This window comes from Erpetoichthys calabaricus, chromosome 13 (assembly GCF_900747795.2).
Source record: "Erpetoichthys calabaricus chromosome 13, fErpCal1.3, whole genome shotgun sequence".
Lineage (NCBI taxonomy): Eukaryota > Metazoa > Chordata > Cladistia > Polypteriformes > Polypteridae > Erpetoichthys > Erpetoichthys calabaricus.
In genome coordinates this window covers 110,999,888-111,017,153 of record NC_041406.2, presented here as the reverse complement: position 1 = coordinate 111,017,153, position 17,266 = coordinate 110,999,888, and the positions used below count along the sequence as shown (strand labels likewise).

The window sequence follows — 17,266 nt, the reverse complement described above, 5'->3', positions numbered from 1 at the left end:
AATGACCTGACTTTATGTTTATTTCTGAACTGGAACTCCGATAAGTCTGCGCTGTTTCGTGTACACAGGGCTGGCTCAGGCAGTTTTTCCACCCTAGGCAGAGCTCTAAAGGTCGTGCTTAAACCAAATTCACCTTCATACTTACATTGTTCAGGCCTATATACAAGTGTTTGTGATTGTAGAGTGGGAGAGGGTGGGTTTCCTCTTGGCGTTTCGATCGTAGAGAAATGTGTCTATTTGGCCCAAGAAAAGCATGGGGCTACTGAGGGGTCCCCTTGGAGTTTCAAGTGTGGAGTTACATATACAGTATATTCAGTTGAGGAGCGGGATTTAGGTCCATGGATGGATGGATGGATTTAGGTCCCCCTGGTGTTTCAAGCTTTATGTATATTTGTTTTAAGGAGGTTTGGTTCGGACCTAAACCTTGATGGTTCTCCTGGGATGCACTGCCTTTCTGTTTTTGGTCAGAATTCACCTGCTACAGTACTTATAGGATCACCGCACTGTGGTGCCTGCATCTCTACACTGGCTGCCAGTGAAATATTGAGCGGTTTACAAGGTTCTCCTTCTGAGCTGTAAAGTTGTAAACAGCCCAGCCTCTTAGTGTTTACAATGTCGTCTCATTCTCTAGGTACCCCTTGGGTGGGATGTCCCATGGCTGTCACAAAAGAGCCTGATGGTGCAGCACTACTATTCATCTTATGCTTGGTTCTGTCAGACTTCATTTTGGACCACAGCATCACATGCTTAATCCCAACTGAGGTCTGAGAGTTGAGGCACAAGTCTGTTACTAGATAGATAGATAGATAGATAGATAGATAGATAGATAGATAGATAGATAGATAGATAGATAGATAGATAGATAGATAGATAGATAGATAGATAGATAGATACTTTATTAATCCCAATGGGAAATTCACATTCTTCAGCAGCAGCATGCTGATACAATAAATAATATTAAATTAAAGAATGATAATAATGCAGGTGAAAAACAGACAATAACTATGTATAATGTTAAATGTTAACGTTTACCCCCCCCGGATGGAATTAAAGAGTCGCATAGTTTGGGGGAGGAACGATCTCCTCAATCTGTCAGTGGAGCAGGACCGTGACAGCAGTCTGTCGCTGAAGCTGCTCTTCTGTCTGGAGATGATACTGTTTAGTGGATGCAGTGGATTCCCCATAATTGAAAGGAGCCTGCTGAGCGCCCTTCGCTCTGCCACAGATGTTAAACTGTCCAGCTCCATGCCAACAATAGAGCTTGCCTTCCTCACCAGTTTGTCCAGACGTGAGGCGTCTTTCCTCTTAATGCTGCCTCCCCAGCACACCATGGCTCACTTATGTCTTTGTAATAATAGTTTTCTACTTTTTAATCAATATCATCCTATATAATATTTTTGTTTTAAATAAACTTTCATTACTTTCCGTATTGTTCTGCATTTCTGCTTAAGTGTGCCTAGAGGCAGGTGTTGGTAGTTTGGGCTAAATGCTACAGTTATGGCCTGCCAATATGGATTAACTCTCAAGAGCGACTAAGAGTACATGTCCTAAAAGTCTGACACAGCTAAACATGTCAGCCAATCTTCCATCATGCTGTCAGCTGATGACCTCAAAGCCAATTGTATATAAATCCTATAGGATAAGAACAGACATCCCGACTGTCATGGTTTATTATCTGGACAGGAGGCCCGAGAGGAATGACTGATGGATTGGCTGCCTGAATGAAAAGATTACTTTGCCCTGAGTGGAACCTGGAACTTGGGAGCAGTTCTATCCCCCATATGGCAGGTGGCAATGGGCCTTGTGTGGCAGTCCAGTCAGGACATCCGCAGGAGTGCTTGGGAGTTGGAGTCCGGATGTGCAGCCCTGTCGATTTACGGCCCGGAAATGCTTCCAGGGAGACACAGCATAGCACTGGAAGCATTGGGTCCGGTCTAAAAGGGAGCCAGTAACAGTCAACTGGAGGGGAAAGGAAGAAGAGCTGTGTAATTATTGTGTATTTTGGCTGATTTATTTTGGATACGTGCTTTGGAGTGATAAAATATCCATCCATCCATTTTCAAACCCGCTGAATCCGAACACAGGGTCACGAGGGTCTGCTGGAGCCAATCCCAGCCAACAAGGCAGGAACCAATCCCGGGCAGGGTGCCAACCCACCGCAGGACACACACAAACACACCCACACACCAAGCACACACTAGGGCCAATTTAGAATTGCCAATCCACCTAACCTGCATGTCTTTGGACTGCGGGAGGAAACCGGAGCCCCCGGAGGAAACCCACGCAGACACGGGGAGAACATGCAAACTCCACGCAGGGAGGACCTGGGAAGCGAACCCGGGTCTCCTAACTGCGAGGCAGCAGTGCTACCACTGCGCCACCGTGCTGCCCTGTGATAAAATATCCCTTATTTTATTCTGTTGACGTGTGATGTATTGCTGTGGTTATGGTTTGGGGCTCTCCGGTGCCCCCTTGTGGTCAAAGTAAAAAAGAATTGAAGAACTAAAGCCAGTGCTACCTTAGGGTGTACTCACACTAGCAATTTGTTCTGTGCCTGAGCACGTTTGTCCACATGGAACCCCCCTAAAATCTAGTTAGTTCGACTAGAGTAATCGCTCTGTGCCGGGCCAACTGTACCGTGCTCTGGACCGCTTGAGAGAGGTGGGCCTGGGCAAGACTCAGTAGGATTTGGGAACAGTGTGATCACTAAATGTGCCTGAGCACAGAAAACAGACATGACGTTAATGATGCGAAGAGTCATTTCATTCAATGCCATTTGAGTTATAAACAGGTTTTTATTCTCATCTTACAGCTGAACATGCACTGTAGTTGGTGAGAAAAGCTGCAAATTCTTTTGTCTTTTTGTAAAAATCTTCTTGTACGTGCTGCAGGATTAAATGCTGCGCTGCACACTCAATCAGTCTGTAAGAGCGCAGAGCATTATCCTGCCCTACACGACCCCCTAATAAATACAGAATAAGTAAAATCAATCTTGACATGCATGCTGTCACTCCGTGTTCGGATCTCGTTTTGGCTTTACACAACGTTGCATGGTCATGACAAGAGCGGGCCTGGGCCCAGAACATTAAGCGTAGCGTGAGTGCAGCGGGGGAGTAGCGAGGGGGGACAATCGGACTTGGGCACGCTACAGAACAAATGTGCCGAGTGTGAGTACACCCTAAGTTGACTTCTAGTTGGAGGGGATGTCGGACTTTGACAGCTGCAGTTGCTACTTGAGTATCTTGAGGATTTCAGTCTACACGACTTAGATTGCAGGGGATGACAAAGTATGTCACTCTGTGGTGACTTGACATCTCCAAAGTAAGGCGAGCTCACCACATGTGGACAGCCAATACTGTGCTGCCTGATGACAACGGTGCAGTACGATGGACTTCCAGGGTTGGAAAATTGAGCTGAAATCTCTGCTTTTTTGTCATTTTTTCCATTCTGTTGTGATACGCCAAACCTGAGACCTCAGGCAGAGGAGCCTCTCTTCAATTTGCGAGGTCCAAAGCACCCACATTTCTTATTCCTGGTAGCAAATGATGAGGCAGGGCAAAAGCCAAACTCTTGGGTTGCCAACCAGGAAAAACCCTGATTAACCCCAACAGGAAAAATGCAATGAAAACGTGCTTGTTGGTAAAGATAATTCCCTTGAACCAGTGATCTTTCAGGGGTGCACTTTCTCTCACTCACTCAAGTATTCGGTGAGGTCCGAAATGAGACGCCACCTTCCGGGAACACCTCCCTTTTATACCGAGCCGACAAGCCGAATGGAAGGGGCAGGGCTTTTTGACCTCAAGGGGCGGAAAAAGGAGACAAGACCATTAGTGACAGCTCCCCACCCCCCTCATCCCGGGATGGTCCCAGATATCTTAAATAAGCCTGGAAGGCGACCCTCTGCATTAATGCATTGCACTTCCGGAAGAGCATTTATTGGTTGTCAGCTCTCAGAAACACACAGGATCGTCCCAACGACTTAACACAAAATCAAACCTGTGAGCTTCAGACTAGCCAGACTGACTTGTTGGGGGTTTCGGGATAAATGACCGCTGGAAACGCAAGCACGGCACTCGCTAAGATTATATAAATTAAGTCTGGGACTGGACCATCGCTGGATGATCAGCCGTTCATCTCATCCCCGTTGAGAGCTGATGATCTGAAGGCCAGTTGTCTGCAAATCCAAAATATTGAACAACTAAGTAAGAGCAGCTGAAGCTAAACACGTCTGTGATATTTGTATTCAAAAAATAAATGGGACAAAGTTCGGAAAGCCGTAGCTCCGCTTTACCTGATGCGCATTTACATGAATTACAAATTCTCAGATCACAATATTGAAGACACGTAATCCTCATGCCATGAAAATGCCCATCTCATCACGTAGATGTTGGCAGATTCTTGAAGCTGAGGGGTGCAAACGTGATTTACGTCAATGCACTTGAGCTCCCTGCTCTTCTACCAAAATGATTTCGGGGTCCTCAGCCTCGGCGTTGGTTAAGCTTCTCAAACCGCGTCACATGGCGATTTCACTGAAATATGTATAAAGGAATAAAAAAAAAAACGAAAAGATGCACAATTGTGCTTGAAGGCAAGTCCGCGCCATCATGGAGTGTTCTGATGGCTCAAATGGATGAGCTGCTCGCTCCTCATCTGTGACACTGGTGGGTCAATGGCTGAAGCCTTGGGCTGGGAGGACATGGGGGTTAGCATATTACACATCAGTCGAAACATTTTTCTTTTCTCTCATAAAAAAAAATCCTGGGAGAGAAAGACTAGGGAGACGATCACAGAAGACACTTAAAAGACCTGTGAGACAAAAGAGATTGGCCACGGAGCGTCTCACGGGACGTAGAACATGAGGTTCTTGCAAGACACGTCCTACTTACAACCAATATTACATAAGACCACGGGCAACAAAACGCTCAGTCGTGCAAAGGCTCTGAGCACACACAGATCCAGGGCTTTCAGCGCATATAAAGCGTATAAGGACGTGGCACCTGGCAACCTCTGAACGCTCTCCGGAAGTACACTACACATAATGCTGCAACAAGCAATAAAGAACTTGGGGGTTTTGGACCTCACAGATGGAGGAGATGCTGATCTGTGTGAAGTTGTGTGTTTTAATGTACCACAAGAGAATGAAAAAGAATTGCAACTGGACTTGCCGTACCAGGAAATTAGTTGTACCCGCATGGTCAGGCAGGCTGATACTTTGGAAATGTGGTACAAAGTCACTGCATAGTCATGCAATTTGTCACCTTCTGTGATACCTACTCGCAGACTTGGTCAATCCTTTAGGGCCACATCTGTCATCTGAGGGGCACACCTTTTAAACACTGTGAGTGAACCCCCCCCAACCCAGTCGTCAAGCTCTGATGATACCCAGTGGGTGCTGTTACCCACTGGGCAGCATTTATGAAAGTAAAAATGTGCACACTCCGTACACCAACGGGCATCTACACAAAGGGGCGCTATTTGTGCTACTGAAAGGGCATGCGCCCCAGACATCAAGGGGACCCCTAAACACAGGTTCTCAAAGTCTAATAATACCGACCATCCACTATGGACAACGAGGGGCAACATCCACACACCCAACTTAGAGCCCTGAATGGGCTTCAACTGGCACTGCCTCGTTGTGTAACCTGGTATCATCAGGCAGCAAGATCAGCACCAGCAGTCGTCCCCTCCGACTTAAAGTCACGTAATGTGACATCAGCTTTAAAGGCGCCGTCACACTACACAATTTCTCCAGTCCCAGATTTCATTTATAATGTTGGAGGCAGTTGTGGCAGGTGCCCGTCGCCACCAGTCATGAGGGCTGACATACCTAGAAACTTAGTCCGACCAGCCTGCAACTCACCCCAAAGAAATCTAAAGCCGATGTCACCTTCCGTGACTTATACTTGTAGGCCTGACTGAGACTGCTGATCTGTTTGCTGCTCCATGTCAAATTACAGGAATGGAATTCGCTGGACATGTCACACCAAGGGACTAAGTGCCCACCGTCCAGCACAGTCTTGCTTGTCCATTTGTGTAACAGCCAATAGTGTGCTGCTAGAATGAGCTGGTGTCGTGTAAAGGGTTAACAGCCACAATCATAACCCTCTTTTTATTTCCATTCTGTCGTGGTACCTAAAGCACAAGACATCACACAGATGAGCTTCTCTTTCGTCTGTGAGGTCCAAAACCCCCGCATTCCTGATTTCTCATCAGTGAATTATGTGATTTGATAGATAGATAGATAGATAGATAGATAGATAGATAGATAGATAGATAGATAGATAGATAGATACTTTATTAATCCCAATGGGAAATTCACATTCTTCAGCAGCAGCATACTGATACAATAAATAATATTAAATTAAAGAATGATAATAATACAGGTGAAAAAAACAGACAATAACTATGTATAATGTTAAATATTAACGTTTACCCCCCCGGTGGAATTAAAGAGTCGCATAGTTTGGGGGAGGAACGATCTCCTCAATCTGTCAGTGGAGCAGGACAGTGACAGCAGTCTGTCGCTGAAGCTGCTCTTCTGTCTGGAGATGACATTATTTAGTGGATGCAGTGGATTCTCCATAATTGATAGGAGCCTGCTGAGCGCCCTTCGCTCTGCCACAGATGTTAAACTGTCCAGCTCCATGCCAACAATAGAGCCTGCCTTCCTCACCAGTTTGTCCAGGCGTGAGGCGTCTTTCCTCTTAATGCTGCCTCCCCAGCACACCACTGCGTAGAAGAGGGCGCTCGCCACAACTGTTTGATAGAACATCTGCAGCATCTTATTGCAGATGTTGAAGGAAGCCAGCCTTCTAAGGAAGTATAACCGGCTTTGTCCTTTCTTGCACAGCGCATCAGTATTGGCAGTCCAGTCTAATTTATCATCCAGCTGCACTCCCAGATATTTATAGGTCTGCACCATCTGCACACAGTCACCTTTGATGATCACTGGGTCTATGAGGGGTCTGGGCCTCCTAAAATCCACCACCAGCTCCTTGGTTTTGCTGGTGTTCAGGTGTAGGTGGTTTGAGTCGGACCATTTAACAAAGTCATTGATTAGGTCCCTATACTCCTCCTCCAGCCCATTCCTGATACAGCCCACAATAGCAGTGTCATCAGCGAACTTTTGCACATGGCAGGACTCCGAGTTGTATTGGAAGTATTGGACTTTCAGATGAGCATTACCAGCTCACCTACGACTAAAGACCAAGTCACACTTGTCACAGACCAGTTGGAGTGAGTCACAGGGCACGTCACATTAGACGACAGAGTTCATGGGGGCACACTGCCTCCGACTCGCTAAGGTTATGGAAATGAAGGCCATGGCTGGAAATGGCTGGAAAAGTCACATAGTGTGACATGGCCTTAACAGGTTTGATTTTGTCTTAAGTAGTAGTGGTAGGCTCGTGTGCATGTGATAGCTGACAACCAATGAGAGCGCAGCCCGAAGAACAAGGGATGTAATGTAGCTGCAAGGAATTAGGAATATGGCTGTTTTGGGGCTCGAAAAACAGAACAGGGGCTCACCTGTCACATGTCTTGTGTTTTATGTACCGCAACAGAATGGAAAAATGAAAAAAAAAAAAAAAAGGAAGGGACTGTGGCTGAACTAATTTTACCCAGAATGCATTTGTGCAACCTGTCAGAACAATGAGCAAGCTCACGATACTTTCTAAATATGAAACTATATGAAAACTTAAATCAGATGTATTATTATTTTAATTATTATTGTAACTGTGCCAGAAAGTTTTCATGTAGTTTGTCACGTCCTGCGGTTTCTAGCTGTGTAATCTAAAAATCATCAAGCGATGCAATCAACAACTGCAGTCGTCAAGTTTGACATCTCCTCCGACTAGACGACACCCTACAATGTACTTTTATGTTGTAAAATTGATGCTGGCTTAGACTTGCTAAAGTTTCTCCAGTACCATCATCCATGGGCACACCACCCACCACAGACCAAACACCTGCACCATTGCTATCTGTGTTTATGATGCCCACCTGGCGCACACACATGGCCCCTGCCCATCGTTTTGAAAAACCCCACTTCATGTCTGCTTTCCGAGGTGGGCCTTCCACTCTCACGCACACATTTATTTGGAGACTGGGTGGCACTCTGAGGATGGGACATCTGCCCAATATGCCACACTGACTGGTCTGAATGTGGGCAGGATGTCTGTCAGATTTTTAAGTCTTTGCAACTTGTGTAGGGATGCCAGGGCCTTGCCAAGCTGGAGAGAAGACTGACGTAAATGTCTGCGGGTAATTGTGACTTTTTCTCTTCACTTCATTAAAACTCATCAGTCTGAATTTCCCACTTTAGCATTCTACGACTGTGTGCACAACTAAAAGCGCGATATCATTTAAGAATTGCTGGTAGATACTGCAGCTGTCTCAGGGCTCCATGACAGCAGGTTCAAATCTCTGCTCAGTTTCTTGCAGTCTAGCAGTTGTCTTTCTATTTGGATCTGCTTGCTTCCTAAATCCCAAAGACAGGTATGTTAAGGTAATGGCTGGCGCTTTGTGTGACTGTGCCCTGTGATGTGCCCTATGATGCGCTGGTGACTGGGCCCAACTCACACACCATGCAGCCTGCTGACTTAAAAATAAACTTCCTAAAGTACTCTGGGCTTTGAAAAGGCTCCCAATACGTGGACAAAGCAGAAATCTTTAATGTGTAGCAGGCTACCTTGCAGGATAGCAACAGATCAAGAACCCCTGAACTTTTAAAATCTCAAAGCAACAGACATTTCTCAACTCTGTTACCATCCATTCGTGCCCATTTATGAAATACGCTACTGATCAAAATTAACGAAGTTTATTTTTGTAGCGTTCATGAGGATCGCTCTTTAGCCAACCACAAAGGGCTGTCACCTTCATTTTCAAGACTGTGGATGCACCCGAGTGACTCTGGCAATCCTGGACACGATTAGACGGGTCTGCAGATGAAAACTCGGGCAGGAACTCATCTGGCTGCTCGAACATGTCAGTGTCGCCACACTTCTGCAGCTTAGAGATCTGCTCCGATAGCCCTTTTTTAAGAAGCAGGATGGATGATAAGCTCTGCAGTGAAAGAAAGTGAAGCCTTTCGCAACAAAGATCACATCCCCCCCCACCAGGAATGGGTATTTCGACGCGCTGAGCGACCCCCTGCCGCCGCTCCCTCGCACTTCTGCCCCCCGCTGCTCGGTGACGACTCGCGCTTTCCTGGCCAGCGCTGGCCTCGGGGCTTCCGGTGGTGGCGGTGATTTGCTAACCGTAGTGCAGAATCCCGAAGAAAGACTCAGCCGGCGCTCGAACACTTCTGTACCGTACGGCTTAGAGGCGATCGGGCAGGACAACGCGTGGATTGAGAAATGAGCGAAATGACTGGGATGAGCTAAAGAGAGGCTGTACTCCGAAAAACACCGGGGCTCTTCACTCAGTCCTGCTCCTTTTTATTTGATTATGTGACATCCATGCCGGACACTTCCTATTCTTACCCTCCGATTACGATGCTGAAAAATCAGAAAGAAACTCAAGAAAGACACTCCAAAAATAAATATTTGGACGCGTGTCCAGTTTTTCCACCATACTGAAGTCCAATTTAAAAATAGCATGTCTGTGTTTACTAAGTGTACGTATTTTATATTACCGTATCATTTTCAAAGCACGCTTACTCCTGAGCAGGGTCGCGGGGGGCTGGAGCCCATCCCAGCAAGCACAGGGGGCACAAGGACAAGAGAGGGCGTCAGTCCATGACAGGGGAACCCCGGGGACCGAAGCAACAGAGGGAACTCACGTATACTCTTAAAAATAAAAGATGCCCGACGGCTTCTTCAGAAAGCTCTACTTTGTCTTTTACTCTGTCTTTTAATTCTGAGCCTGATTGGACGTGCTTTGTTTCAGTTCCACTTGGTACGGGCTGATAATTACTTTCCATATTTTCTGAATTTGCACCTAGATTATTTTTTCTTTTTTGCTCATTTTTCTCTCCAACCCTTTTGAGACTTCCTCGCTTACTCGTCGACGTTTCATTTATAACTTATACGCTTTATATGCGCAGAGATCCTAGATCTGTGTCTGCTCAAATCCTTCACAAGACTGAATGTTTTGCTGCCCCGTTGACTTATTTGATATTGATTGAAAGAAGGGCGTGTCTTGCAAGAATCTCATGTTCTACGTCATCGCGAGACGCTCCTGGGTCAGTCTCTTGGCACAATGTCTCATATTTGAGGTCCTCGCGTGTCTTTTAACTGTCTCCGTGATCTTAACGTGAAGATCACGTCTCGACGCCCTACTGTTTCTCTCCAGGATTTTTTTTTTTATAATAGAGAGACGTATTAGAAAGTTTTTCAAAGCACAAAGAACCAACTTCACATGCAAAGAACCCTTCCTGGAATTAAATGGCTCCATAAGAAACCACACAACCCAGTAAAGAACCATAAAGTGCCATTAAAGAACCAGCATTTTTAATGGAGTAGACACAGGGAGAACATGCAAACTCCAAATAGAGCAGACCTGATGTGAACCCTGGTTTCCTTAAAGCCTGATTTTGTATTAACTTGAAATGAACTCCACACATAGATGACTTTAGTAACTAAACAAAAGTAATCTCTAACACAATTCATCTTAAATGAAACTACTCAGGTACACACTGTTCTAAAATGGCACTTTACTGGGGGTCTTATGTTTTTCTTTTTTTTTTCTTCAAATGAAAATGAGCCTATACTGCATACATGCAATGTAAGACATATTTTCCTTGACTGAAATTTCGGTTGATTATAAACTTACATAGCAAAATCACCAAAACTAATAATAATTTAATTTGTGTATAATAATTTAATAATTAATACGTAATCACTAGAAAAGTGAATGTAACTCTTTCAAAGTTTAAATGGATGTTGATTATGCAGAGTACGTCTTCACAAGAAGTTTAAATAAGATGTGCAAAAGAAAACCAAAAACAACCCGGGTGGCGTAGTGGCAGCGCTGCTTCCTCTGAGTCAATGGGTCTGGTCCTGCCTGCGTGGAGTTTGCATGTTCTCCCCGTGTCTGCGTGGGTATCTTCTCACTGTCTGACTTGCTGTTAGGTGAACTTGTGACACTAAACTGGCCACAGTGTGTATGTGTGTGTGTGTGTGTGTGTTAACCCTGTGATGGACTGGCACCCTGCCCAGAGTTTGTTCCTGCCCTATGCCCTAACCCTACGACAGCTGGGTTAGAACATGACATGACATTTATGTGACTATGACCGAATTTCTAATTTTTGTTTTCAAAGAATGTGTATTTATCAGTAATAAAAGTAACATTACGCCCACCTGTGACAAGTTTAGTTTAGGTTCACCCTAATATGAAATCCTGGCGCTGCTACTGGTGTGGAAGAATACTTACCTGAAGAGTGGCTGCTCCTCTGTAGCTACAGTATTTGTGGCCATCAAAGTCTCCACCGAGAAAATGCCCCTGAAACGAACGCACAGAGCAGAGCTTTAGTTAGTCGAATTACTAGGTATTGGTTTGAGAAACTGGAAGGCTTTCTGATCAAAAACGCATTTTAGTCTTCTTCGGCATGGTTGCATTGTGCGATTCACAGCATGGCTTAGCACTCTCGTCTCGGTCTTTTTTCCCAAAGAAGACGGCCCCGCCATAAGCCTCCGTTTAGATGGCCCGGAGTGTAAATGACCGATGGCAGCGGACCGCTGGGACTGGCGCTGCACAATAGAGCTATTTTAGATGGATAGGCTGTTCATCAGGGACGTGTTGATAGAATTCAGTTATCTTTCGGGACACCTGAAAATCAGGACTGTCCCTGTCAAACCGGGGCGTCTGGTAACCCGGGCTGGGATGGCTGGAAACCCCAAGTAGGCGATGTCGCTTTCTACAATGGGGCTCAAGTTGCGCAAAATGAGATACAAAGCGCGAATCGGTGATGCGACACAACGCTTGGCTCCCGTTTTCAGTTTGCGGCAATAGAGCTCTCTGGGTGGAGTTGACGTGGAGCGCCCATATTTGACTGCGGTACCCGAGATGGATGTGGTCCAGATGGTTGACTCTTATCAGAAGTGCATGGACACAATCCTTTTACCTCATGGAAATGTTTTCATGTGTTTGTCAGCACACAAAATAAACAATGTCACCCACTGCGCCAGAATGCCGGAGCAGGTCACTCCATATGCTTAGGGTCTGCTTTGCCCCGACCTCATCCCGCATCCGTCAGCGAACACTTTGTATTTCATCCGGAGTCCCCGTAGCGTGCACAGCAAACTCAGTCATGAGACCCCCAACCGTTTTATGTTTTGACTTGGGGTCCTATAGCTTAAAGAGAAGAAAACAAAGACCTGCGATTGAAACGTGATCAGTATGAGAGGGAAAAGGACTGACTGATTGGGAACCTACTTGGAACAAACACCTACAGTCACACGGGGTCCCTATAGACTGAGTTTGAAGACCACTACTCTACAGTGTTTAGCTTCTTTTAAATTAGAGGTTTGAGCTGCGAGTGAATTTGACCAAATCCGTTAGAGAGGCGCCAGGGATGAGTAAAGAGCCGATCATCACCTTCACCCAATGGACGAGTAAAGAGCCGATCATCACCTTCACCCAATGGACGAGTAAAGAGCCGATCATCACCTTCACCCAATGGACGAGTAAAGAGCCGATCATCACCTTCACCCAATGGACGAGTAAAGAGCCGATCATCACCTTCACCTAATGGACGAGTAAAGAGCCGATCATCACCTTCACCTAATGGACGAGTAAAGAGCCGATCATCACCTTCACCTAATGGACGAGTAAAGAGCCGATCATCACCTTCACCCAATGCATGTGACGTTCATCATCCAGTCAGCAGATCTCCCGCTCTTTCGGTGGCACCCTCAGTGACGTCACGCACACCACGAGCTGCTAAATCCATGTAAGGCTACGCTGCACTAAAAATGTCGTCGACTAACACTTTCGAGGTCTTCTGTCTTTGACATTTACAGGTTACTCTTTTCTTTCTTTACAGTTTATAAATATTTATCCCGTTTGGTAACTAAGCTGCATTTTTTTATGATTGTCAAAATTAAGCAGCTGCTGAGTTGGCAAGGTGGAGAAACGCTAAATAAAGAAAATCCATCATCCAATAAACTCCAGTCGAAAAACGTTAGTGAAAATTTAAAGAAAAACTAATCACAAAAAATTCAGAAAGTTCCCATACACATTAAACATGAAAACTTTTGTTTACTATGCCTTTCTGGTGCTAAGGTCCAATTGCGCTCTGTGTTGAAGTTTTGCTCCTTTTCTGTAGTATATTCTGATGAACTGTTACTACTATAAACAGTTAAAATAATGGCATGAAATATTACATTCAGGCAATGTCAGCCTTCATTTAAAGCTATTTTAATATGCAATACTGTTTTATGAATAATTGTTGCATTGTCCTTAAGCTCATAATGGCACAGAATTCTAAATTTGCATAAAGTTGGTATATTTGCATAAGGGAATGCCCCTTTTCCAGCATAGCTGTAAATCCTTCCTTATAGATTCCATATTTTTGCATTGTTAGAAACAAAAATTTAAGAACGGTTAGCAAAATAATATTTTGGTGTTCTGAACATTTTCTGTAGTTATACAGGCTGATTTATGCTGTGTTTTTCTGATATACTGGCAAAACAGTAGCACACCCAATGTCAGAGGAGCAACATTTCCTTCTCCACTGGACAATATAAATTCTGTTTTGCAAACAGTAAATCACACCCACTAACTAAAAGTTTTTTGTATTTTAGTGTGGTTAGTAAATGTTGATAACTTCAAACTGGTACTTGAACAGTGTATTATTACGTATGTTATATGTTTACATTTACATCACTTAACTATTTATCTTGAGTTGGTTTGAACTGACATAATTTTAATATGTAAATGTTCAATTTGATATCAATGATAATATAGTTATAATTGAGACCCGGGTTCGCTTCCCGGGTCCTCCCTGCGTGGAGTTTGCATGTTCTCCCCGTGTCTGTGTGGGTTTCCTCCGGGAGCTTCGGTTTCCTCCCACAGTCCAAAAACATGCAGGTTAGGTGGATTGGCGTTTCTAAATTGGCCCTAGTGTGTGCTTGGTGTGTTTGTGTGTGTCCTGCGGTGGGTTGGCACCCTGCCCGGGATTGGTTCCTGCCTTGTGCCCTGTGTTGGCTGGGATTGGCTCCAGCAGACCCCCGTGACCCTGTGTTCGGATTCAGCAGGTTGGAAAATGGATGGATGGATGGATAGTTATAATTGTTGGCTGCATTCATTTTACTGAGGCAAGCTGTACACTGGTCTAAGCTCTGGACTGGGTTTTGATGGTTAAATGGTTGACAGGTTATTTAACCAATAAATTACAAATACTGTACATTTTTTACAGTGATGTTTCATGAGTTTAGGGACTTGGCAGCCACTGGGCACAAAGGGTAATTTAATTTCAAACAGGATATTCTCTGTATTTGTGTTGGCTTTTTTCTGGAAATTGTAATTTTCCTTTAAAGACAAGCTGTAAGATGGACGGGCATTTCTATGGTGGCCAGCTGTGTTTGTGTATGCCAGTGTCTGTCTATCTATCTATCTATCTATCTATCTATCTATCTATCTATCTATCTATCTATCTATCTATCTATCTATCTATCTATCTATCTATCTATCTATCTATCTATCTATCTATCTATCTATCTATCATCTTTATATAGTGCCTCTGACATCTATCTATCTATCTATCTATCTATCTATCTATCTATCTATCTATCTATCTATCTATCTATCTATCTATCTATCTATCTATCTATCTATCTATCTATCATCTTTATATAGTGCCTCTGACATCTATCTATCTATCTATCTATCTATCTATCTATCTATCTATCTATCTATCTATCTATCTATCTATCTATCTATCTATCTATCTATCTATCTATCATCTTTATATAGTGCCTCTGACATCTATCTATCTATCTATCTATCTATCTATCTATCTATCTATCTATCTATCTATCTATCTATCTATCTATCTATCTATCTATCTATCTATCTATCTATCTATCTATCTATCTATCTATCTATCTAAGGCTTTTTAAAGCCTCCTCTCAATTTTCTGGGCCTGCTTTTTTAGGACAGAATCACAAACAGCCTATCCTAGGATCACTGGATTCAGTTCAGACATAAACCAGTTAAGGGCACACTGACATACATAAACACAAGAAGCCAACATAGAATTGTCAGTCACGTAGACCTGCGGATGGATAGACAGTCACTTTTGGGAAGCAAATGAGTGTTCCATTAGTGATCTTGATGTAAGACAAAGGTGCTGAAGGACATATTTTTGCCAGTTTGCAATATATCTCTCACAATGTAGAATGTGGCCTTCAAGCAAGTCTTTGCGGACTCGCCAAGTCCCAGTTCATCCACTCCCTTCAAATGTAAGCCACCACATCTCCTCGTCTTCTTTAAAGGGAGCTGTTTAGCTCAAATATATTTTAGTCAAGTATCAGTCTGTCAAGTTGCAGACCTCTGTGAAATTAGCAGCTCCACTGAACAGCCAATCAGATTTCACGTTTATGTCACATGATTTACACAGCGAAGACTCCAACAAGGGTCTGGCCAGGGGCTACAGCACTACCTGACTGGAAATTCAATGTTGGCCAGTTGTATTTGTATATATCTGAATTCCCTGGGTTGGTTTATTTCTGTTTTGAATCCATTGATGCAAAGGTAGGCTCCGGCTCTTTGTGGCCCTGAACTAAATACTTGGGCTCAGAAAATTAAAGGCGGTTTTAAAAGTACCTTACACTTGTGGTTGCTTTAAATTGTGCTAAATGAATAAAGGATTATCAAGATCCATTATAGAGATAGACAGACAGATAGTGTTATCAGATGAACGGACTGAGGATGCCAAAATAAAGGTTAGGGTGCCAACAACTGGGCAATCTTCATTAATTGAGAAAGAAAAAAATAAAAACTTGTGTGCTCGGCACTCCAATTATAAAGGATTTTGCAGCCAAAAGGTACGGCACTTCAGTGGCAGCTTTGTCACTTGTGAGGTACAGGTCCAAAATGAAGATCTCCTTCCAGGAACTGCCCATTTTTTATTTGGTTCCAGGCAGAAGGGGTGGAGCCTCTGACCATAGTGGGCGGGATAGGTACAGTCCTTGGACATCTTCTCAGAACTCCAGCACCCACTTTCATCCCAAGGTGGTATTGCTTACTTTCTCAGAGCCTGGAAGGTGGTCCTCGGGTACGCATTCATGACGATAGATAGATAGATAGATAGATAGATAGATAGATAGATAGATAGATAGATAGATAGATAGATAGATAGATAGATTGGACTTTATTTGTCCACAGGGGAAATGAAGCTTTTACACAAGCCCAAAAAATATAATAACCAAACAATAGGAACAACTCCTTCAAACACACACAATATTTACAAAAAGGGAGAAAAAAGGTCTAAATTGATTAAAGATAACAGGGTAGTCCCAATGAGGTGTTATGCAGGTGTTTGACTTCTGCTTCTGCTGAATGACTCATTGGCTGAATGTCCTCAGCGTCAGTGTGTCAGAGAGGTCAACATTGTTCATAATGGCACTCAGTTTTTTTTTTCATTCTCTCCTTCGCTGTGACCGCCAGGGGGTCCAGAGTGCGTCACATAACTGAGCCAACTTTTTAATTCACTTGTTGATTCGGTGGGCCTCTCTTAAAGTGATGTAACCAGCCCAGAACACCACAGCATAATTACAGCAATTAGGCCTCAAATTTCACATGAACACGCAGAGTTCAAAGTAGAAATAAATATATAGAATGAGTGTGGTAAACAAAGGTACAGGACAGTAGACGTCCCACTTAAATGTAATTCTTTGTTTTTTTTTGTTTTTCCAGGATCATTGTGGGTGCCCCCAAAGCAAACTCCACTTACAGCGCTTCTGTCCGGTCCCCTGGAGCTGTGTTCAAGTGTCGAGTGCACAGCAATCCCGAAAGGCGCTGTACCGAGATGGACATGGCCAGAGGTAAGCGACAGACATGCATGTCAAGTGTCCTCCCAAAGGGCTACTTACCCTGCATTGTATTTTCCCTCCTACCTGAGGTGATGGTAACAGATTTGAGGTGCAATATACTAAAGCCTTGTGTTGCTCCTTTCTTCAGCGTTGTCTCTGTTGGTCACTGTTGATCACCATTGTTAGCAGCTTTTGCTTGCAATCATCATGCTGGTTTCCTTCCCCTTTTCACAATCAGACTGAGATGGGTGACTCTGAGTTGAGTTCTGTTTGTGCAAGTGTGGCATCTC

General features: G+C 44.1%; 1 protein-coding gene across 2 annotated transcripts in view; it reads left to right on the top strand.

The window, feature by feature from the left end:
- itga9 (integrin, alpha 9) overlaps positions 1–17,266 on the top strand; it is a 340,968-nt gene that overhangs the window by 9,283 nt on the left and 314,419 nt on the right. For both annotated transcript variants that reach the window (XR_003718143.2, XM_028817449.2), the window contains exon 2: positions 16,861–16,988. Coding sequence is in view for 1 of the 2 variants with exons in the window: in XM_028817449.2 (XP_028673282.1) it covers positions 16,861–16,988 (128 nt within the window). In the remaining variant the exon portion in view is untranslated. The remainder of the gene's footprint in view (positions 1–16,860; positions 16,989–17,266) is intronic.